This window comes from Bolinopsis microptera, chromosome 9 (assembly GCF_026151205.1).
Source record: "Bolinopsis microptera isolate Bmic1 chromosome 9, MBARI_Bmic_1.0, whole genome shotgun sequence".
Taxonomy (NCBI): domain Eukaryota; kingdom Metazoa; phylum Ctenophora; class Tentaculata; order Lobata; family Bolinopsidae; genus Bolinopsis; species Bolinopsis microptera.
Genome location: NC_087080.1, coordinates 991,054 through 1,015,182, shown reverse-complemented (window position 1 = coordinate 1,015,182; position 24,129 = coordinate 991,054). Strand labels below are relative to the sequence as shown.

The 24,129-nt window shown below is 39.8% G+C and overlaps 1 protein-coding gene across 1 annotated transcript; it reads right to left on the bottom strand.

The window, feature by feature from the left end:
* Positions 1-3,492: 3,492 nt before the first annotated feature.
* LOC134820499 (uncharacterized) lies at positions 3,493-22,260 on the bottom strand. The gene is made up of 27 exons (XM_063830913.1): positions 22,160-22,260; positions 21,790-21,907; positions 21,407-21,517; positions 20,852-21,006; positions 20,383-20,645; positions 19,904-20,158; positions 19,474-19,719; positions 19,127-19,316; positions 18,553-18,683; positions 18,119-18,205; positions 17,801-17,945; positions 17,459-17,590; positions 16,995-17,287; positions 16,431-16,570; positions 14,495-14,585; positions 13,587-13,833; positions 12,770-13,382; positions 12,300-12,415; positions 7,924-8,005; positions 6,966-7,080; positions 6,700-6,861; positions 6,251-6,399; positions 5,978-6,117; positions 5,257-5,508; positions 4,566-4,989; positions 4,022-4,346; positions 3,493-3,810 (listed from the first exon to the last, which is right to left on the bottom strand). Exons 1-26 carry the CDS (start codon positions 22,215-22,217, stop codon positions 4,145-4,147), a joined length of 4,917 nt encoding a protein of 1,638 aa, XP_063686983.1. The 5' UTR covers positions 22,218-22,260; the 3' UTR covers positions 3,493-3,810; positions 4,022-4,144.
* Between the last annotated feature and the right edge of the window lie 1,869 nt (positions 22,261-24,129).

Sequence of the window (24,129 nt, the reverse complement as noted above, 5' to 3'; positions counted from 1 at the left end):
ATGCATTACTGGGCTTCGCGGCTCGCCGTGCTGCGAAGAATTGACATCTTCAATTAACTAAATTATGACTTACTATTCGTGGCACACCAATCTTTGTGCGCAGCGCGCTATTTTCAAGCTCGTGAGAGCTAAAATCGAGTAATATACTTAATTGATAATGTTGCAATTCGTCGCAGCTCGGCGAGGCCCAGTTTATAGCGCTAAGCGCATATCGCCAATCTAACGTGTGGTTGCATAATTGAGTGCGCGGCGCGGCTCAGTAACGCAACGCTCTATAAGCAATAAACTAGTAAGCTAAATATTACTAAGGTGTTTGACCATTGTTAATGGTCTGGCCCGGCGCGCGCTAATATACTTCGTAGCACTTGCCATCGGGCCATTTTTAGAAGAAAGCGCGGCGCGCGCTACTTCGAAGAAATTTAGACGAGTAACATTCATTAACTTGGGGCCAGTGCACGATAAAAATAAATTTGCTCGGATTTTCAAAATTTTTGTATCGTTATTTTTTTAGAGACTGTGTGCTGTGAGGATTTTTACAGTACCAATTTGTTATACCTTTTTAGAATGATCAGTGAGGTTTTTGTAGGTTTATAACCTACTATGACGCGCGCCGAGTTGGACTCATAGACGGTCGATCCTGATATTTGGAACAAATATTTTACGAGTATCACCCGTTAAAGCTGGAATTATTTCCTATCAAAGCATGCTAAAAACCAAATTTTAGAAAGCTATTTCTTAAAAAGAACCTAACATTTTAACTTTATTTTAGTGATTAAAATTTTCCTTTAGGCCTCAACAAAAATTTGGTGGTCGATTTCCAAAGAACCCCGCATGTAGTTTAGTCACAAAACATAAACATATGAGCAGTTATTGAGCTATTAATCGCAGAGAATGTTTAAATTTAGTTTCGGTATATCTAATTTTAAATAAAGTTTATTTTCATCAAAATATCGATCAGTTATCACTTTAATATGCACTGACATGCTTTAAAAATTTGTGAGTTTTGGGGCATACTATTATTCAAAAACATTTATTATATGATATGGAGCAATTCAGATTTACCTAATTGTTTGTACATATTTGCTAATAAAAATTTTTTTAAACAGATCCCAGCTTCAAAATTAAAATTAAATATAAGATTTGGACTTACTCTTGCAGAAAACCTTATTGGCCAGGGCCTAACTTCAAAAGTAAAAGATATAGCGACTTTCGCGGTTTTTTTGCAACATGTTCGAGTTCGTCTTGTAAAAAAACGTTTCCCCCATGCAGGGGGAAATTTAAAACAACGTAAATTTGGAGTTATCTTCAAATCTCCAGAAAAGTGTCATTTTGGGCCGATGATCTTGGCAACTTTTAATGAAACAATAAGTTTTTCAATGAAACAATAAGTTTTATTTTACATTTCTTTAATCATAAAGTGTCACGTGCAAGCTGCTTGGACATTGGAATGCGCCACGCGTGCAAACCAAGTTTAATGTCGCGCGCGAGCTCAAGCCGTCTGTTTAAATTAAACCACCTCTAGCAATCATCATCCCTTGATTTTGGTATTGTCGTATTACTTTTTTGTAGGGATGATGATCGATTCATTACTCTTCACTCGACTGTCACGTGACTTCTTCAACCCGTTTTAAAGCTGGCCCACTATTCGGCGCGAAAAGTGGCATGCAACGTATGTCAAACTATTCGAAACGGCCTACCACCTAATAGTCAGTGTAATAAGCGCCAAGCGCGAGCACAGAACTTTTTTTCTCCGATTTCGATAAATTTGGTACCAAAATTTGTCTAAAAATGTGAATAAAATAAATCCACCGTGTAGCAATTTTCGCTAAAAATGCTACACGGCGCTTGTTCGCCGCGCGTGCTTTTTCCGCGCAAATTTTTAGTTTTTGGCCTATAACTTTTACATTTTCAGTTGTTATCACATAATTATTATGGCATCGTAATCAGCTCATCGAGACGAAACTTTTAGTACTAATATTTTAAGATTTAAAGGAAAATTATTTTCAAAATTTTTCAATCTGAACACAAGGGTCCCCCCTTGTGTGAAATTTTGAACAAATTTTTGAAAAATTTGGTGCTTCAAATATTATAATTTTGGTACCAAAAGTTGCGTCTGACTAAGCTCATTACGATACTGTAATAATTATTTCAAAATATTCAATATTTTAGGAGTTATAGGCATTTTAAGCAATAAATTACCCATTTTTCGTCCTTTGTACATTCTTGTAATGCACAGGAGGCCCACATATAGCTTGACGTTATTTTGCTACACGGTGAATTTGCATTATTCACACTTAGAGGCAACTTTTGGAACCAAATTTATCAAAATCAGAGACAAAAAATTCTGTGCCAACTCATGGCGCTTATTACATAGACTATAACCCTCTAATCTGTTATCTGATCCCAACCCTAACCCTAACCCAATTCCTAAAAATGTATTATTATAGATGTGGTCAACCCGTCAACCAATATTTCTACGTATTACGTGCGCGGTGCGGCACAGTAACGGCAACGCATCGCGCTACAATATTATTATAAATGTGGTCAACCAATATTTCGTACGTACCTGAGCTGTGTGATCCGGTTCCGACTCCCTTCTTCTGGAGCTGTAGAAGTTTTACCCCCAGAAGAAGAGATGTAGGTGTGGAAGATCAGTACAAATTCTAGCATGGAGAGGATTAGGGTCGTTCTAAAAGTAAAAGCTAAAATATATATCAAGGCCGAGATCTGCTGATATATCTTGGAAAAAGGTTATTGGGATGATGATTAATCACTCTACACTCGACTGTCACGTGACTTTTTCAACCCGTTCTCTAGCTGGTCCTGAACGACTATTCGAAACCATAACCCTTTAATCTGATCCCAACCCTAACCCTAACCCAATCCTTAACAAAAGCATATGCTGAAACCCTAACCCTAACGATAAATTAGACTAACTTCCTTATACGGTCATATCACGTGATCGAGACAGTTTTTCGCCAATATCTCGTCAGGGGAGCATTTTAACCCTGTGTCATGGGGGGTGATTCGGAATCAGCGTTCGAAAATACATCGATTGAATAAGGTTTCAACTGTCGGGGGCTCTTTTAGAACAATCTCGAAGATCGACTGTAGAGTGATTTAGCACGCTCGAGGTTATTGGCCGCATTTTCGTATATTTGTGTAGCAGTCATGTATTAATAGTAGAGTCCTCCGACAGCAGTTGGTAGGCCGGTCCACGTAGTGATAATTTAGCTTTTGGTGCAACCAATCCCCTGTCCATGATGGCGATTTTGTTTTTTGTTGTTAGTAGGACTGTCAAATTATTTTGCTTCTTTAAGATACTCGAGGGAACCTTCGTAACTGCGTTCATTATATTTATGTATTTATACCTTTTGAAAGCCTGATTTTGCAAAACTCTAAAACATGGTTACACAATTATTAAAGTACTAAGAACTTCATTTGCATTTTCGATTTTTGTTTACCGAAAACGATAATAAAACAAAATTGTAATGCCAAAGAAATTGTACTTTTATTTTAATATAATACAGACAAATGAAATTTTGGAAATAGATCTATTTATAAATTTTCAGTGCTAATATTTCTTATCAGTCCATTGGTTTGACTTTGCTTATACTTGTACTCTAAAAGTATTTCTGATTAGCAGTCACGTGATAGTACCCAGCCACTCAGACGCAATATTCAACCTCATAATCTACGCCCAAACAATAGAAACATCAGTAGAAGCCTGCACTCCTTCCTGGTTGAATTCACACTTGTAGGTTCCACTGTCATCGAGCTGCGGGCTATCAAACCAAAGTCTGTATGTTCCTGCGGCGAAGTGTGTTTTCAGTTTTAACAATTCCAGCTGATGTTAATTTTCAGATAAAAATTCAGAGCAACTCTCAATTAAAAAAAAGGAAAATATATTTCCCTTTTTAAATCCACATTAAATTTGTGCGTCAAATTATATATGAATATATCGTTTTGAATCGCGTGATTGTAGTTGAACTAATTGAATCGAAAATACAAAATCAAATACCCTTCGTCTTGTTAATCTTCATTGTATCCGTTTCTTCAATTTTAGTGTCTTCTCCGGATTCTTGATTAACCTTGTACCAGTTGACATTGTTGGGATTGTTGGCACTATCTAAATCAACATTAGTTAGTTGAACATCACAGACGATCGCCAAGCCTTTTCCAATTTCCTGGGTGCTTGCCAACTTTTCCCTATTTTCAATGTCAATTGCAGCTGAGCCTTCTTAAGTGAAATCGTAACGGACACAGAGCATTTGTAGTTCTCTTCTTCGCTCATTTCAATGAAGATGTTGCCAACGTAGATTGCTGCGTCCTCAGCTTGGAAGTTTCTGAGGAATAATATTGTTTTTACAGAAACTAAATTGTTCAAGTTATGAGTGCACACGTTTATCAGATATCAACGGGTTATGTCGCGATGAACGACCATCTTTAAGTTTAACAGTTTAACGAATTACCATAGATTAAAATCAGTAGTTTTATAAGCACCTGAGAGTGATGGTGATATGATGACGTAATAATGACGTAATGATGACGTAATGATGACGCACCTGAGAGTGAAACCGTTGAACCTCTCCTTTCCATCGCTCTTCGGGTCCCAGGGCTCATTGTTCTTTAACCAGGAGATGTCAGCGAATTTCTTCCACGTCTTCTTAACTTCTCCCTCCAGCCTGACTTGCACTTTCTTGCCAGTCATTGTCTGGATGTTGTCGTTCTTTGGTTTCACTTCACAGTCAGTCGGAGTAAAGTCTTTGCAGTCACCCTTCTTTCCACGCTCGAACCCTTCAGCACACTCACAGTAGTGGTTTCCAGCCGTGTTGAAGCAGGCCTCATTTTCTCCGCAGGGTGATTCTCCAGCACACTCGTTAATATCGACACATTCTCCTTCCACAGCGCCGAATCCGTCAGAACAGACACACTCCTTAGACTGGGGATCTCTGATGAAGGTGTCCAGACAGTCACAAATATAGCTGCCTGAAACGTAGAGTCTTCTATAGAGTCTTATATAGAGTCTCATATAGAGTCTTATATAGAGTCTCATATAGAGTCTCATATAGAGTCTTATAGTTATTAATTATAGAGTCTTATAGTTATAAAGTAAATAAAATGTGTGTTATACTTTTAAGTTGAATACTGAATAGCCCGGTCATCAGTCGTCAGGCAATTTATACTGAAACTGAAAAGTGCGGAAGACTCTAATATTGATAAATAAGAATGAGTGATGTAGACTTAATCGCTAACCTTCAATGTTAGAGCACCTCTCCGCATCAGAACAAGGTTCATCAAGACACTCATTATAATCCTTACACGTTCCCTGGTCTTCATAATACCCAGTCTTGCAATCACAAGTGTAAGAGCCGAGTGTGTTGGTGCACTCTCCGTTACCACAGGGCAGTTCAGCGCACTCGTCTATATCCAAACATGTGTCCTCGTTATACTTGTACCCTGAGTAACACTCGCACGTGTAGTTTGGTCCGTCTTCTACGCATGTTCCTGTCAAGAAACAGACGGTTAACAAATTATAAATTTTCTTTTTTTTAAATAAAAAAGTAATCTACCGACTTACAGATAACGGCTTATATTAGGGAGTGGAATGAATTTGCCCATCAAAGTTTACTCGATATCACATAGTACTGTAGTATACTACCACTAGCAATAATGTCATAAAATATATAATATACATATATTGTTAGACCCCCCCCCCCTCTCTTCACATTACACAAGTTCCTGTGTGTAGCAGTTTTAACGTAAGCTAGAATAGGATGGGAGGGGGTTTAGAATGTGTAATTTCAACACAGCAGCTATGTGTAAAGTGGCTTGTGGAAGAGGATTAGATCTAAAATATCAAAAATTTAGAAGAATGGACTTTACAATACTTATTCATTTTTAAAAAGCACTGAGAGGGTATGAAATAACAAAAAATCACTGAAAGAATACAAATAGTGCAATAAAACTGACTAACCATCACCACAGTTGTCAGTTTCACAGCCGCCCACAATCCTCGGCAGACACATTGGTAGATCCCGGACAATGCTGCACACCTGATCACCCGGACACCTCACTTGCTCACAGGTCGGACACGCGTTCTTCACGTACTCATCTCTGCAGAATTGGGATTGTTTTTAACACTGAACATTATGAGACTATTTATGATATTTGATTGTAGGTAGACTGATATTATAGAGCCGTCACTTGTAATTATATCTTGACGTTTGGAGAGCTCTGAGCTTCTTACCCTGTCAGTTTGGCGCAAATAGCGGTAAGTTTGCAGAAGTTTGCATCATTCTCTGTCTGCAGACAATTGTCAATATGGCAGGAACCATCATCATCTACATCAACACTTCCGATGCTGTTCACAAGTGCTCTGACAGCGTCGTTCATGTCCTGAAGATGGCATGGTAAAAGTCACTCTTTCACTATATTGTGACGATCACGGAAGTAATATTTAAAACCGTTCTATCATCTACATCTTCTAAATCAAACTATCTAGCTGATGTTAGTCGTTATTTTATAGACAGGCTAAAAAGTGTTGTTCGATTACTGGGGGAAAAATGAGAGTCTCCACTCACTGAAATCGATCATAATCGACTCATTTAAGAGAGCAAAGAATGACACGAAAAAAAAGGTTCATCAGACATACCTGCTAGTTGGATAATATCCACTACTCCATCATTAGAGACGTACCTGAGTCCAAGGACTATGGAAGATGCAACTCTCCATGTAATACCCTCCCGGGCAGGAAACAGAGGGAGAGTGAGCAGATGAGTATCTGTACTCCACTGAGTGTATTGTATCTTGAGTACAGGGGTCTAGGATTGTGGCTCTAGTGCCACAGTATGCGATCGCCTGCAGAACGGTTGTTTTTATTTTATTTCAGTTACATGGTAACTTGGGTTGTTTGATGCTAGATTCAGTGCTTGTTAAAAGTAAGATTTTCATTTAACACTTACAATAACGGGGTATTTGCCCCGATTGGAGGCCCTAGCAATACACTTGACAATACCATCCTCGCCTGATGAGATATAGACCCCATCAGCAGCACTTGGGGCACCATATGTGTGACACCTGCAATGACGTTTTTACTTTAAACCCACATAATTTGTAAAGGAGAATTGAAGCAGCAAAATAAATTTAACATCCCACACGTTTACTCGTGCTGAAATATATTCCCCTACCTTCGACTAATAGATAATAGATATACTATAGATGAACAGCTCACATCACAGTACCACACTTAGGAGTGGAAAATGAACTTTCATACAACATGACTAGTTACTGATCATTTGTATCACAATTACAGCCTCATGAGATTTCCAGCCCGACATTCTCACTAGCTCATTAGTTAGCGATAATTCCTGTTTAATTCCTTAGCTAATATTGTCAAACAGAGCAGTTGAAGCCACCACTTATTACTCTTTATATTAGTTAAATTACACTGCTTAGCAGTTAGCACACATTTCAACATTAAATAAGTGGGAATAATGGAATATGGACCAACTCTACGTCAAGTAAAGGATTGAACGATGTAAAAATACACGCCCAAGCTTGACGAATTAAGGACATTTTATTAATTAATATTTTGTCGCATCACGCACAGAAATATAAGTATTTATCAAAATTTAGATGACGAGACGATGTGAAAAGTATGAAATAATAAAATGGTCTAAACAGAAGCGAGGATGAAATATTAATAGGATGAGGTAAGAGGATGGGATAAGAGAATGAGATAAGAGGATGAGTCATGAGATAAGAGGATGAGATAAGAGGATGAGATAAGAGGATGAAATAAGAGGATGAGATAAGAGGATGGGATTGGTTATGAAATAAGAGGATGGGATTGGTTATGAGATAAGAGGATGGGATTGGTTATGGGATTGAAGCTGTTTTACTAGGTGTTGCTATGGTTACCTCATGACCACCTCCCCCTTGTTACACTCAGCGTAACTAATTGCATCATCACCAACTGCTGGCTCACCGTAAACCGTTCTCCCTGGAGTTACAGCAATTTGATAATAATTATATACAATAAATCAAATAGTTTCGCGGGCACTTATTGTCACAAATGATATGAACGGGGATGCAAGAAGGTACTTACAAATGGTATGAACGAGGATGCAAGAAGGTACTTACAAATGGTATGAACGGGGTGGCAAGAAGGTACTTACAAATGGTCTGAACGGGGATGCAAGAACGTACTTACAAATGGTATGAACGGGGATGCAAGAAGGTACTTACAAATGGTATGAACGGGGATGCAAGAAGGTACTAACAAATGGTATGAACGGGGATGCAAGAAGGTACTTACAAATGGTATGAACGGGGATGCAAGAAGGTACTTACAAATGGTATGAACGGGGATGCAAGAAGGTACTTACAAATGGTATGAACGGGGATGCAAGAAGGTACTTACAAATGGTCTGAACGGGGATGCAAGAAGGTACTTACAAATGGTATGAACTGGGATGCAAGAAGGTACTTACAAATGGTATGAACGGGGATGCAAGAAGGTACTTACAAATGGTATGAACGGGGATGCAAGAAGGTACTTACAAATGGTATGAACGGGGATGCAAGAAGGCACTTACAAATGGTATGAACGGGGATGCAAGAAGGTACTTACAAATGATATGAACGGGGATGCAAGAAGGTACTTACAAATGGTATGAACGGGGATGCAGGAAGGTACTTACAAATGGTATGAACGGGGATGCAAGAAGGTACTTACAAATGGTATGAACGGGGATGCAAGAAGGTACTTACAAATGGTATGAACGGGGATGCAAGAAGGTACTTACAAATGGTATGAACGGGGATGCAAGAAGGTACTTACAAATGGTATGAACGGGGATGCAAGAAGGTACTTACAAATGGTATGAACGGGGATGCAAGAAGGTACTTACAAATGGTATGAACGGGGATGCAAGAAGGTACTTACAAATGGTATGAACGGGGATGCAAGAAGGTACTTACAAATGGTATGAACGGGGATGCAAGAAGGTACTTACAAATGGTATGAACGGGGATGCAAGAAGGTACTTACAAATGGTATGAACGGGGATGCAAGAAGGTACCTACAAATGATATTAACGGGGATGCAAGAAGGTACCTACAAATGATATTAACGGGGATGCAAGAAGGTACTTACAAATGATATTAACGGGGATGCAAGAAGGTACTTACAAATGGTATGAACGGGGATGCAAGAAGGTACTTACAAATGGTATGAACGGGGATGCAAGAAGGTACTTACAAATGGTATGAACGGGGATGCAAGAAGGTACTTACAAATGGTATGAACGGGGATGCAAGAAGGTACTTACAAATGGTATGAACGGGGATGCAAGAAGGTACTTACAAATGGTATGAACGGGGATGCAAGAAGGTACTTACAAATGGTATGAACGGGGATGCAAGAAGGTACTTACAAATGGTATGAACGGGGATGCAAGAAGGTACTTACAAATGGTATGAACGGGGATGCAAGAAGGTACTTACAAATGGTATGAACGGGGATGCAAGAAGGTACTTACAAATGGTATGAACGGGGATGCAAGAAGGTACTTACAAATGGTATGAACGGGGATGCAAGAAGGTACTTACAAATGGTATGAACGGGGATGCAAGAAGGTACTTACAAATGGTATGAACGGGGATGCAAGAAGGTACTTACAAATGGTATGAACGGGGATGCAAGAAGGTACTTACAAATGGTATGAACGGGGATGCAAGAAGGTACTTACAAATGGTATGAACGGGGATGCAAGAAGGTACTTACAAATGGTATGAACGGGGATGCAAGAAGGTACTTACAAATGGTATGAACGGGGATGCAAGAAGGTACTTACAAATGGTATGAACGGGGATGCAAGAAGGTACTTACAAATGGTATGAACGGGGATGCAAGAAGGTACTTACAAATGGTATGAACGGGGATGCAAGAAGGTACTTACAAATGGTATGAACGGGGATGCAAGAAGGTACTTACAAATGGTATGAACGGGGATGCAAGAAGGTACTTACAAATGGTATGAACGGGGATGCAAGAAGGTACTTACAAATGGTATGAACGGGGATGCAAGAAGGTACTTACAAATGGTATGAACGGGGATGCAAGAAGGTACTTACAAATGGTATGAACGGGGATGCAAGAAGGTACTTACAAATGGTATGAACGGGGATGCAAATGGTATGAACGGGGATGCAAGAAGGTACTTACAAATGGTATGAACGGGGATGCAGGAAGGTACTTACAAATGGTATGAACGGGGATGCAAGAAGGTACTTACAAATGGTATGAACGGGGATGCAAGAAGGTACTTACAAATGGTATGAACGGGGATGCAAGAAGGTACTTACAAATGGTATGAACGGGGATGCAAGAAGGTACTTACAAATGGTATGAACGGGGATGCAAGAAGGTACTTACAAATGGTATGAACGGGGATGCAAGAAGGTACTTACAAATGGTATGAACGGGGATGCAAGAAGGTACTTACAAATGGTATGAACGGGGATGCAAGAAGGTACTTACAAATGGTATGAACGGGGATGCAAGAAGGTACTTACAAATGGTATGAACGGGGATGCAAGAAGGTACTTACAAATGGTATGAACGGGGATGCAAGAAGGTACTTACAAATGGTATGAACGGGGATGCAAGAAGGTACTTACAAATGGTATGAACGGGGATGCAAGAAGGTACTTACAAATGGTATGAACGGGGATGCAAGAAGGTACTTACAAATGGTATGAACGGGGATGCAAGAAGGTACTTACAAATGGTATGAACGGGGATGCAAGAAGGTACTTACAAATGGTATGAACGGGGATGCAAGAAGGTACTTACAAATGGTATGAACGGGGATGCAAGAAGGTACTTACAAATGGTATGAACGGGGATGCAAGAAGGTACTTACAAATGGTATGAACGGGGATGCAAGAAGGTACTTACAAATGGTATGAACGGGGATGCAAGAAGGTACTTACAAATGGTATGAACGGGGATGCAAGAAGGTACTTACAAATGGTATGAACGGGGATGCAAGAAGGTACTTACAAATGGTATGAACGGGGATGCAAGAAGGTACTTACAAATGGTATGAACGGGGATGCAAGAAGGTACTTACAAATGGTATGAACGGGGATGCAAGAAGGTACTTACAAATGGTATGAACGGGGATGCAAGAAGGTACTTACAAATGGTATGAACGGGGATGCAAGAAGGTACTTACAAATGGTATGAACGGGGATGCAAGAAGGTACTTACAAATGGTATGAACGGGGATGCAAGAAGGTACTTACAAATGGTATGAACGGGGATGCAAGAAGGTACTTACAAATGGTATGAACGGGGATGCAAGAAGGTACTTACAAATGGTATGAACGGGGATGCAAGAAGGTACTTACAAATGGTATGAACGGGATGCAAGAAGGTACTTACAAATGGTATGAACGGGGATGCAAGAAGGTACTTACAAATGGTATGAACGGGGATGCAAGAAGGTACTTACAAATGGTATGAACGGGGATGCAAGAAGGTACTTACAAATGGTATGAACGGGGATGCAAGAAGGTACTTACAAATGGTATGAACGGGGATGCAAGAAGGTACTTACAAATGGTATGAACGGGGATGCAAGAAGGTACTTACAAATGGTATGAACGGGGATGCAAGAAGGTACTTACAAATGGTATGAACGGGGATGCAAGAAGGTACTTACAAATGGTATGAACGGGGATGCAAGAAGGTACTTACAAATGGTATGAACGGGGATGCAAGAAGGTACTTACAAATGGTATGAACGGGGATGCAAGAAGGTACTTACAAATGGTATGAACGGGGATGCAAGAAGGTACTTACAAATGGTATGAACGGGGATGCAAGAAGGTACTTACAAATGGTATGAACGGGGATGCAGGAGCCGGTACTTACAAATGGTATGAACGGGGATGCAAGAAGGTACTTACAAATGGTATGAACGGGGATGCAAGAAGGTACTTACAAATGGTATGAATGGGGATGCAAGAAGGTACTTACAAATGGTATGAACGGGGATGCAGGAGCCGGTACTTACAAATGGTATGAACGGGGATGCAAGAAGGTACTTACAAATGGTATGAACGGGGATGCAAGAAGGTACTTACAAATGGTATGAACGGGGATGCAAGAAGGTACTTACAAATGGTATGAACGGGGATGCAAGAAGGTACTTACAAATGGTATGAACGGGGATGCAGGAAGGTACTTACAAATGGTATGAACGGGGATGCAAGAAGGTACTTACAAATGGTATGAACGGGGATGCAGGAGCCGGTAACTACACTGAACTCGTAGTCTTCTCCACACTCGCACTCGTAATCATCACTCCCAACTGGAGCACACACTCCGTTCTCACCACACCTGTTGTAAGAGAGTGGCTTTATAACAGGGTACAAGTCTGTTATCTAGAGTTAATTATTAGGAGACAAAGCTCTACTCTCTAGATTCCAAACTTTTAGTTAACAACTCTACCCCGCATACGTTCAAAACAGAAAGAAAATGTTTAAAAATAAATATTGGGAGGTAGGAGAGTTAGAATTAACCCAAATATCAGGGACACGAATGTCAACTCCAGGATTTAAGAAACTAAACTTTCAACACTGAAAACATTGAGATTCTTGCCAAATATATTTCGATTGTAGTCATCTTCGGTGACATTGAACCTAAAAAATGTTTAAAAATCAGTATTGGGAGGTAATTGAACATATCACCAACCTGTCATTATGATCGCAGCCAGTTTGCTTCTCCACACAAGTGGGCGCCTCTTCATCTTCAGGGTCATCATCCACATCCATCATGACACACTCCTCACTCTCTCCACAGTGGTATCCATCACAGGTGCTACACACTGCTGAAGTGTATGCTTCTGAATCCTCGATCAGCTGACAGACAGAAGTTACCTCACACCAGAACCGGTCAGCTGCACAGTTCGGGAGAGCACAATCTTCCTCGTTTGGAATCACTCCCTTATCATCAACATTCTGACCATTTAACCTTCCGGTCCATGGGCTCCGTGCATTGCACAGAATCTGTTCGTAACCAGCGGGACACTGAAGACTTGGACTGTGTCCTCTGGAGTGGAGGTTCCGGTATTTGGGGAGGTTAGGACCGTTGCAGGGGTCGGCAACCTGCTCAAACTGAGAACACACCGCTCTAGCAACAGCACCGGAACCATTATATCCGTTAACAGCGACACACACTCCACCGTTATCAGGCTGCACAAATACCCCGTCGCACTCAGCTTTACCAGCCCTGCCAGTCTGAGCTTCACAGTACGTTACCACGTAGCCCATAGGACAGCTTGCTACAGACTGTGCGTCATCTGAACCTGTGAGAATTAGTGTGGAAATAAAAGAGATTCATTTTATTACATCATATATCTAATTAAATGACAGTAAGTATTATTATTTTAACTACAGATTATATTATTTCAGTTAGTATTGACATGAATGTTACGATTTTAGTTTATTTATATATTATATTGTCAATAAACCGGTTTCAAAGCCCTTAAGGGTGGCCCTTTAAAACAAACCTCCAGATATGTCCCCCACTACTTCCTTATCAGTGGTTTCAATAACAGGAGTGTCATCTCCGTATACCTTTACTTCACAGAGGGTTAGAGACGCGAGATCATTCACAATCTTGACAGAGTCTCCAACTATGCCCTCACCACATACCAGTTCGTAATTATACTTGAGACGATCGTACTCAATAGCTCCACAGGATATATCCCCTACGAAGACCTGAGCTCCGTCGAGTCTTTCAGAGCAACAGTCGACCTGATATGTAGTAATATGTAGTAATATGTAGTATTATGTAGTAATACGTAGTAATATGTAGTAATATGTAGTGATATGTAGCAATATGTAGTAATATGTGAAATATGTGAAATATGTAGTAATATGTAGTAATATGTAGTAATATGTAGTAATATGTAGTAATATGTGAAATATGTAGTAATATGTAGTAATATGTAGTAATATGTAGTAATATGTAGTAATATGTAGTAATATGTAGTAATATGAAGTAATATGTAGTAATATGTAGTAATATGTAGTAATATGTAGTAATATGTAGTAATATGTAGTAATATGTAGTAATGTGTAGTAATATGTAGTAATATGTAGTAATATGTAGTAATATGTGAAATATGTAGTAATATGTAGTAATATGTAGTAATATGTAGTAATATGTAGTAATATGTAGTAATATGTAGTAATATGTAGTAATATGTAGTAATATGTGAAATATGTAGAAATATGTGAAATATGTAGTAATATGTGAAATATGTAGTAATATGTGAAATATGTAGTAATATGTAGTAATATGTAGTAATACGTAGTAATATGTAGTAATATGTAGTAATATGTATTAATATGTGAAATATGTGAAATATGTGAAATATGTGAAATATGTAAAATATGTAGTAATATGTCCTACCCTGTTCCTTATCCAGATCTTCTCCACAACGAACTTGTCTCCGAGATCTACCTTCCACCAGCCGGCCCCGGCAGTGTGAGTACACGTACCCCTGTAAAAGTAACACTTGTAGATGTGGAGGTGAAACATATTTGTTGTGTCACGTGACGGTGATTCTGGGATCTGATTAGTCAATAGTTGAACCTGATTGGTTAATCACAGACACAAGTCTCCAGGATCACAAGATTCCATATCTATGTCGCTCCTCGGGACAGAGCAGCCACCCCTGACCTCTCCTTGCCCTTCTACAACCAGAGAGTCTCGGACACCCTTCCCATTAGCTGTCTTCCTTTCTCCATGTCCGAACTCGATTCAGTCCTCAAGTCCATCAAGTCCTCCAAGTCACCAGGCCTAGATAGCATCCCTTCCTCAGTTTGGAAGCTTCCCCAACTTCGTGACGACCTCCTCAGTTTCTGCAACAGGGCCTTAATTGATGGAGTAATCCCTGAAGCCTGGACAACGGCATCTATTATACCCATCCCCAAGAAAGGCGACCTGACCAACCCCGGGAACTATCGAGGTATCTCATTGGCTCCGGTTGCAGCGAAAGTTTTCAACAAACTCATCCTCAACCGGATTTACCCATACCTGGATCCCCTACTGCGGCCAAACCAAAATGGCTTCCGCAGAGGAAGATCTACCCTCCCTCAGATACTTGCCCTACGACGCATCCTAGAAGAGTGTAAAATCGGAAATCGATCAGCAGCTATCGTGTTCGTCGACTTTTCGAAAGCATTCGACAGTATCAACAGGGATGCCTTGTTTCACATCCTCTCCCTCTACGGCGTCCCTGCTCCCATAACTGATGCTATCAGGCTCCTGTATGACTCATCGCACTCCAGAGTCAAAACCATTGACGGCCTTACAGACTTCTTTAGAACACTCATCGGGGTCCTTCAGGGTGATACACTCGCTCCTTTCCTCTTCATCATCGTCCTCGATTATGTCCTTAGGAACTGCATGACTCTTGACCATGGCCTAACCATCATCCCCAGGCAAAGTCGGAGAGTACCTGCGGTCAGAGTCACAGATCTTGACTTCGCTGACGACCTGGCCTTGACTGCCGATACCATAGAGCAAGTCCAGCAACTGCTCTCGGATTTAGAGACTGCAGCAGCACATGTCGGACTTGCGATGAATGCTTCCAAGACCGAATACATGACCATCAACATTCCTGATGCTGCCCCCGTGAACTCAATATCCGGTTACCAGATCAAGCAGGTTGATGACTTCAAATACTTGGGCTCATATATTGCAGAGAGCAGGAAGGACTTCAACACCAGGAAAGGCATGGCTTGGTCAGCCTGTATCAAACTGCAGAAGGTATGGACCTCTGGCATTTCTGACCAGCTGAAAGTCAAGTTCTTCAGAGCATGCATCGAACCTGTTCTGCTGTATGGCTCAGAAACCTGGACCTTGAACAAGCAGTTTGAGAAGCGTCTCGACGGGTGCTACACCAGGCTCCTAATGAAAGCCAGGAATCTTTCATGGAAGAAGCATCCAACCCTAAAGCAAATCTATGGTGACCTCCCTTCCATCTCCACCATTGTTGCACAGAGACGTGCCAGATTTGCTGGGCATTGCATGAGAGCTTCAGACCAGGTCATCTCTACCATCCTTCCTTGGCGGCTGCCACAGTTCAGGCGTGGGAGGAGACCACTCTCTTTTCTTGACATCGTAGCCAGGGACACAGGGTTGCGGGTAGAAGATCTCCGAACAGTTATGTGCGACAGAACCATCTGGAGACGTAGAGTGGAGGAGATTTCGATCGAGCATCGCCCAAAGTAAGTAAGTAAGTATATCTATTTGATATCAGTCACGTTACATTATCAACAACACATGTTGGTGATCACAAAAACAAATCTCTCACAGTTGTAAAAAGGAGATAAGAACTTACGCGTTGTATTTGCCGGACTCCTTGCCATCTACAGCCCTGCTGGACACACCACCCCACCCAGTAGTGGATTGGGAGGTGGGCTTGAGGTAGGCTAGATTCACCAGGTTATCAGAGGAGAGAGCATTAGGGTCGGATAGGACCTTGATGGAGGTGATGTTATTAATTAGTGGGTTAATTATGGTTATATAATATAATAATTAATTAGTAGGTTCTAAGTTAGACAAAACACACAGCGTGAAATGTTTGATGAGAATATGTATATAGTTATAACTGTTTAGAATTAGGAAGCAGATGTTTTACATTATGAATGATTTAATGAGCTGGACAGGTGTTTTGCAAAACTAATTATTGTCCTTTTCCGATAGAGTCAGTCATAGACTTTGCATATTACTTTTTAATCTTAACGAATTAATGTTTAATTTAAGCGAGTAGATCATGGACAACAGCTTGTACATCTTACAAGACCTGCTCAATATGTCATAACATAATGAACAACAGCCCTGCAACGTGCTAACCAAACCTTATCTCATAAATTCTTATTTCTAAATTTTAAAATCCCCAAACCTGTACTTCACACAGCGTCAAATAAGTCCCCTCAGCAGCCTCAATCCTGATGTTAGTTGCCATTCTGTACTCGGTGGTATCACTAGCACACCCCTTCTTGTACACACGTTGTCCCTCCACGTACTCTATTCTCCCGCATAGCTCACCATCAGCGTATATCTTAACATTGTTGATACGATCCTGGCAACAATCTTCCCTGTTATAAATAACAACCTTGTTCACTGCAACCGGTTCAGGAAACTCCAGGTTCCACCACCCATCAGCCAGGTCCCCGTTGTGTGAGCAGGTTTTACCTGATTGAGAGTTAAATGAGGAGGGGTGCCTGTGCCAAAAGATCAAGAATCTTAGGATACTCCTTCAGAAAATCTACAATGTAGTGTACTGTAAAACAAGGGCGGTCGAACTATTCGATGACCCTGTAGAGGAATCTACGAACTTTACAAATTACAAATACATTTTATTACCCTGGAAGTAAGCTCCACTAGCACTACCATCTACAGCACGTGCAGCTACCCCCTCCCAACCTGTGCTATCTTGGGTAGCTACACCAGACTGGGCTATGTTTATCAGCTTTCCTTCTCGCTCCGATATCCTTGCTGTAAGGTGTGGTTGGTAATAATTTTAATACTAATTTAGTTAATTATTATGAGATAATAATGGTTATTTTAATATTATTACTAAGAAAGATTGAGGGATTTAAATAATCTAACGATTGTATAGATCTCAGGTTTTTTCTCCACGGTAATTCAATGTGAAACGCAAATATATAATAAATTAGAAAAAAGCACCCTTCAAGTTCAACCTACCAAGAACCTCAACTTCACACAGTGTAAGTGTGCCCTCTTGGGTTATCTTGATAGCACTACCAGTTATATCACCACAATTCACCACGTACACGTTCTGTCCTGCTATGTACTCAACTGTTCCACACAGGTTGTTGTGGACAAAAACCTGGTAAAGGGAGAGGGTTTGAATATTTAGAAACCTGGCGAAGGGAGAGGGTTAGATTTAAATGCGAACGTTTGGGAGTTTGAAGAACAAATGTGTGTAATGAAACTTAAGGTTCCACAATGAAGAAAAGTTTCAAACAAAAAGAAGCAACGTTAAAGTGAAAGTGAAAGTACCTGAACCCCGTCAATCCTCTCGGCACAGCAATCCACCCTGTTGTGAATAACCACCCTGCTCACCTCGTACTTGTCTATCAAATCCACCTAAATATTATGTGTAACTACAATTTGTATATTTTATTCAGAGTTTTATACTTTATGCCAAGATTTTAGAGCCACATTTTTAGTACCTTCATATTAAACCATTAACAAAAGGTAAAGTAAGTATAAGTATAATTTGGATAATTTTTCAATTAAATCCACCTTCCATAGTTCCGCTGTGAGTACAAGATACCTGGTTACCTGGTTACCTGGTTACCTGGTTACCTGGTTACCTGGTTACCTGGTTACCTGGTTACCTGGTTACCTGGTTATCTGGTTACCTGGTTACCTGGTTACCTGGTTACCTGGTTACCTGGTTACCTGGTTACCTGGTTACAATTAACACGCACCTTCCATAGGTTGAAGTCAGTAGCTCCGCTGTGAGTACAAGATCCATCCCAGTAGTTACCATTAGATCGTCCATCAGTTGCTCGATTTGGAGACCCCGACCATCCCTCACTGCTCTGCCATGTGGGAAATCCTGGGCAGTCACAATGTTTACAACAATATTTATAACAATGTTTATAACAATGTTTATAACAATGTTTATAACAATGTTTATAACAATGTTTATAACAATGTTTATAACAATATTTATAACAATATTTATAACAATGTTTATAACAATGTTTATAACAATGTTTATAACAATGTTTATAACAATGTTTATAACAATGTTTATAACAATGTTTATAACAATGTTTATAACAATGTTTATAACAATGTTTATAACAATGTTTATAACAATGTTTATAACAATGTTTATAACAATGTTTATAACAATGTTTATGACAATGTTTATAACAATGTTTATAACAATTTTTATAACAAAACTATGCGATAGTTCATGGAAACATGCTCCAAGAAATCCAAAACAAAATTGCATTGACGATACTAAAACTCTATAATGCAGGGTATATGAACCTGAAGCAATGTTTGTAAGAGGTATCTCATCAGAAGGAGCTCCAACAACCTGCACCTCACAAAGAGTCAGGGGGTTGTCGTTCTGTACAACTTTAACACTTCCTCCAACAGCGCCGTCACAATCTACCTCGTAAATAACTTTCCCCGCTTCGTATACCACTTCACCGCAATACACCTCCCCTACATACACCTATAAAGATTTTGCATGAGACAAGTGGAATTAAAGATTTGAAGATGTTTGGGTATTTGAAGAGAATATCAATCAAATTTAAAACTGCTCTTAACTTTTAAAGCGTCAAATATACGCTACAAATTCAAGAAACTTTTAAAAGTTGTAAAAGTCTAACCTTAGCACCATTGATCCTCTCTGAGCAGCAATCAACCCTGTTGTGAATAACAACCTTGCTCACTGCAGAGTTCCCAGCCAAAGTAGCCATCCACCAATTATCCTTGGCTCCCCTGGAGTGGGTACACGAGTTAGCCCAGTAGTCACCATTAGTGTTACCATCAATCCCTCTGCCTGCGTCTCCGTTCCAACCCATACTACTCTGGCTAGCTGATACCATCTCCAGAGATACTTCCCCGGATATCGACTGGAATGAAAAATAAAATTTATAGTTTTGTCATGAATAGAGTGAATGATGATAATTGTAAAATTAAAGTCAGTAGATAAATCACGTGTCCATATTCAACGTCGGTATCACGTCTGTCCGACAGCACTATTTTCTTGTGTTTGAAGTGATATAGCGTCAATAGCGTTAAATTAGTTGAACGAACTTGAATGGGAAGAGCAATATCAGTCCAGACCATCCCAAGACTACCTCCAAGTAGCCACACAAACTTAACATCTTCAAGAGCAAACCCCGTCCTGTAAGGGAAGGTAGATCCCAGTTTGTTACCGTTGTGGTAGACTTCAAACTCGCCCTCAAGGCATTTGACGTCCACTTTGAAGGACTTGCCGTTTTGAAAGTCTGGCAGGGCGGTACGGAGTTCAGTTTCCCAGCCAGCCTGTTTCTTGGAGTTGAGTACAACCTAGTGGTAGTTTTAGTTGTTTACTAAGTGCATTGGTTAGTCGTAGAATATAAATAGCGAGACTTTCATTTCCTCATTAATGAAACAACGATCACAGGCTATTGATAAAATATAAGTTTAGCTGGTTCGAAAAGAAAACAAACAATTCTGATCAGACTTATATTTATAAACTACGGCTAATGTTTATTAATTAATTAATTAATTAATTAATAAATTAACCATACCTTATTCTCGCTTGGAGGGGGTCTGAAATCAACGTGGATCATAAAATACTGTCCATTCTCCATCATAAAATTGACACTGAACTTGCTTGAACCAGTAGCATAGATACCCCACGCAGACACAACGTCTCCTACAGCTAGAGGTTGTTCCAGATAGTTCTTTACTCCAGTTGAGGTGGAGAAGGGACCGCCAGAGCTGGTTAGTTGTCCGTTAGGGAGTTGTAGGGATGTCCATTTGAAGCCGTTGCTGCCTCCGTGCAGAACAACTGTGGAGATTATAGTTACCATGGTTACTGTGGAGGTTTTGTGTAAGATGTCGTTCACATATTACTAAATATTAACTTTTTTGATGTGATTTTGTTTGCCGATGTAGCTACATGCCACCTTGATATAAATTAAAGCATCGTTCAAATATTACGTAAGTCAAATTTTGGAACTATAAACCCCCTTTCCGTAAACTTAAACCACTTGCCATGGTTAGCTGTCTTCATATCCTCACGACCCGCATGAGGGAAAGTAAGAGACAGCTGCTCTCCGTTGAAATAGATCTTGTATTCGCTGTCTGTAACCTCTATCTTCACCTCGAACAAGGTATTCGCAGCAAAGTTACTTTTGCTAAATCCTGGCCTGGCGACACGAGGTGGTAGTTTATATCAGTAAAATCTAAAAAATTATTGAAATTGAAATTTAAATTTAAATTATTATTTGCTTGCAGTGTTAGCCAAGGTGTACAACAGGTGTATCGTATTTGTTTTGACACGTGACAGTAAGAAATCCCTGTCTCGTATCAGAATTAAAAACAATATGGTTCGGTACTATCCAGATATATTAACCGTGTTCGTGTGTACTACTGTACTACTGCTATCCTGTTTGATAACAGTACTCCGCGGTTACTCAGTGATTACTCAGTGATTACTCAGGGATTCCAAGCAAGCATGGTATCAAAAATATATAAACTTTACTAATATAGTGGTAAATTAGATTTCAGATTTATCATATGGAAATTAAGATTTCTATCAGTTAGTACCTGATCTCAGTTTTCCACCCGTTATTGTAGTTGTTCAGGACCACTACGTTGTTAAAAGGACGGAAGTCTACGTGAAGGTGATACAGTGAACTTGATCCTCGGATGTTGACACTGAAAAATAATTATTAATGATATGATCATGTAATACCTTATCATGGACTTTGTTTGGGCAGACATTGTTTGGAAGAACATTATTTTGGGTGGATATAATTATGGGCGCCATAATTTATTTGAACGTACATACATGGTAGTCGAAAATTCGAACGGATTTTAAATCGGTCGGACTTGATGCGGCGGAATAAAGTCCGCTAAGGTTATGTTTTAATCTACGTCAGAGTTTCATTCATTCTGTCACTTATCACTAAAACAAGAGGTCTGTGTACCTGAATTTTGAGGTGGAATCATCCTTGTAAACACCCCAAGCCTTGATGACGTCACCAGCCTCTAATTGCTTGTTCAACTTGTACTCAACACCCTTCTCAGCATCAAAAATGTGATTTTCTGAAAGTTTTATTGTTCGCAGAGTTTGTAGTTGAAGTATAAAACTATCATTGATGTGGAACTACCTTATCCGTTATCGGCCGTTATTCGACCGGAAGTTGCGTGAACAGACATAATTTAATTGAACGGACATTAAAATGAGCGCTAGTGCCTCCAGCGCCCAATTATTGTCCGTTCAAATAAAGTCGGATAAGGTAGATAGTAGTCCATCCTGTAAACACGGCTTGTAGAAAAAATAAACATCTAACTTACGACTGGCCCAAAGCACATGAATCAATCCAAAAAGAGTGACAGAAAATAGTCGCCCCATCTCGAACAACTGAGTTCTAACCGACTTACGTACAAATAAGAAATTGATTGTAAAAGTGAGCTCTTGATCTTTATAAATTAATTTCTCTAATCCAATAACCACATCAAAATGAGTCAAGTATAGTAACATCCTTAGTTGAACTTTTTCGTTTGTCATAAAACCACCAGTTCATGTTGAACATATGGCAGTGAGGCACCGTGTCCCTCGGGAGACTGGAGCAAGGTTGGTGCAGTGTAAAGTCACACTCTGTGCTCCAAGACCTAAGCTGTGAACAAGTTGACAACTTTTAGTTTTCGTGCGGCTCAGACAGTATATTGTGATTGTGGTACAGTAATAACCAGGTTGGATATTAATCGCTTTCAAAATGAGTAAATAGTAAGTCTAAGATGAATGATTTATAATCTTAGTCAGGATCTTGAGCTTGCTCGCTCTAAGCGTCAGCCCCTCCATTCACGTCATAGCCATGTGTCTACGCGTACTGCGTGACGCGCTTGTTGAGTTGTTTCACAATACAAGTAGAATTGTGAGCGAGAGGGTTCTGGTTAGAGCAAGCCTTGACATAAAAATGAGTCAAGTATAGTGAGATCCTTAGTTGAACTTTTTCTTTGTCTCAAATTAATTCTTAGATAAATATAGTAAAACCACCGGCTCATGTTGAACATATGGCAGTGAGGCACCGTGTCCCTCGCGGGGGACCAGAGCATCCTGCTTATTAGACAGGTAAGTGTAAAGTCACAGTAAGTGTAAAGTCACAGTATGCGCTCCAAGACCTAAGCTGTGAACGATCAGTTGACAACTTTTAGTTTTCGTGCGGCTCAGGCAGTATATTGTGGTGTAATAACCAGGGTTTTAATACTTTCAACACTACTATATAACAAATAATTTGAGATTATGTGACTGATTAAATGCTGAAGATAAAAGAAATATATTCATTTTGCTAAAATTATGTTTGCGTTTCATTGCTCAACAGCTGTTCGAAGGATAAAATTTAAGAGTCTAGTAATAACCAGGTTGGATATTAATCGCTTTCAAAATGAGTAAATATTAAGTCTAAGATGAATGATTTATAATCATAGTCAGGTCTCAGGAATATCTTGAGCTTGCTCTAAGCGTCAGCCCCTCCTTTCACATAGCCATGTGTCTACGCGTACTGCGTGACGCGCTTGTTTCAGTACAAATAGAATACTTCGACGGTCGCGCGCTACTGCAAGCGAAAGGGCTCTGGTTAGCAGTTAGAGGCCTTGACATAAAAATGAGTCAAGTATCTGTATAGTGAGATCCTTAGTTGAACTTTTTCTTTGTCTCAAATTAACTTGGAGTTAGATAAATATAGTAAAACCACCGGCTCATGTTGAACATATGGCAGTGAGGCACCGCGTGTCCCTCGCGGGAGACCGGAGCATCCTTCGCAAGGTTAGACAGGTTACTGTAAAGTCACAGTCTGTGCTCCAAGACCTAAGTGAACGAGTTGACAACTTTTAGTTTTCGTGCGGCTCAGACAGTATATTGTTGTAGCTTTACAACCTACCAGGACGCGCGCCGAGTTGGACTCGTCGACGGTAATATATGGAACAAATATTTTACGAGTATCACCCGTTAAGTATATTGTGGTGTAATAACCAAGTTGGATATTAATCGCTTTCAAAATGAGTAAATATTAAGTCTAAGATGAATGATTTATAATCATAGTCAGGATCTTGAGCTTGCTCTAAGAGCGTCAGCCCCTCCAGAGTAAGTTGCAACACCATAAACACTCTAACAGATTGAAGCTGTGATTGAAGCTGTGATTGAAGCTGTGATTGAAGCTGTGATTGAAACTCATTTACTTGCAGTATGAGTAATAATTTCTTTAAATATGTTCACCTTATTTAGTTATTTCATCAATTTAATATCTCTAAATATGAACTATAGT

Coding starts and splice junctions, on each gene's coding strand:
- LOC134820499 (XM_063830913.1), bottom strand. CDS start 22,217: ATGGGGCGACTATTTTCTGTCACTCTTTTTGGATTGATTCATGTGCTT. Junction 17,946..18,118: donor AGAGGATTGACGGGGTTCAG/GTACTTTCACTT, acceptor TCCCTTTACCAG/GTTTTTGTCCACAACAACCT. Junction 17,591..17,800: donor GTGTGAAGTTGAGGTTCTTG/GTAGGTTGAACT, acceptor CACACCTTACAG/CAAGGATATCGGAGCGAGAA.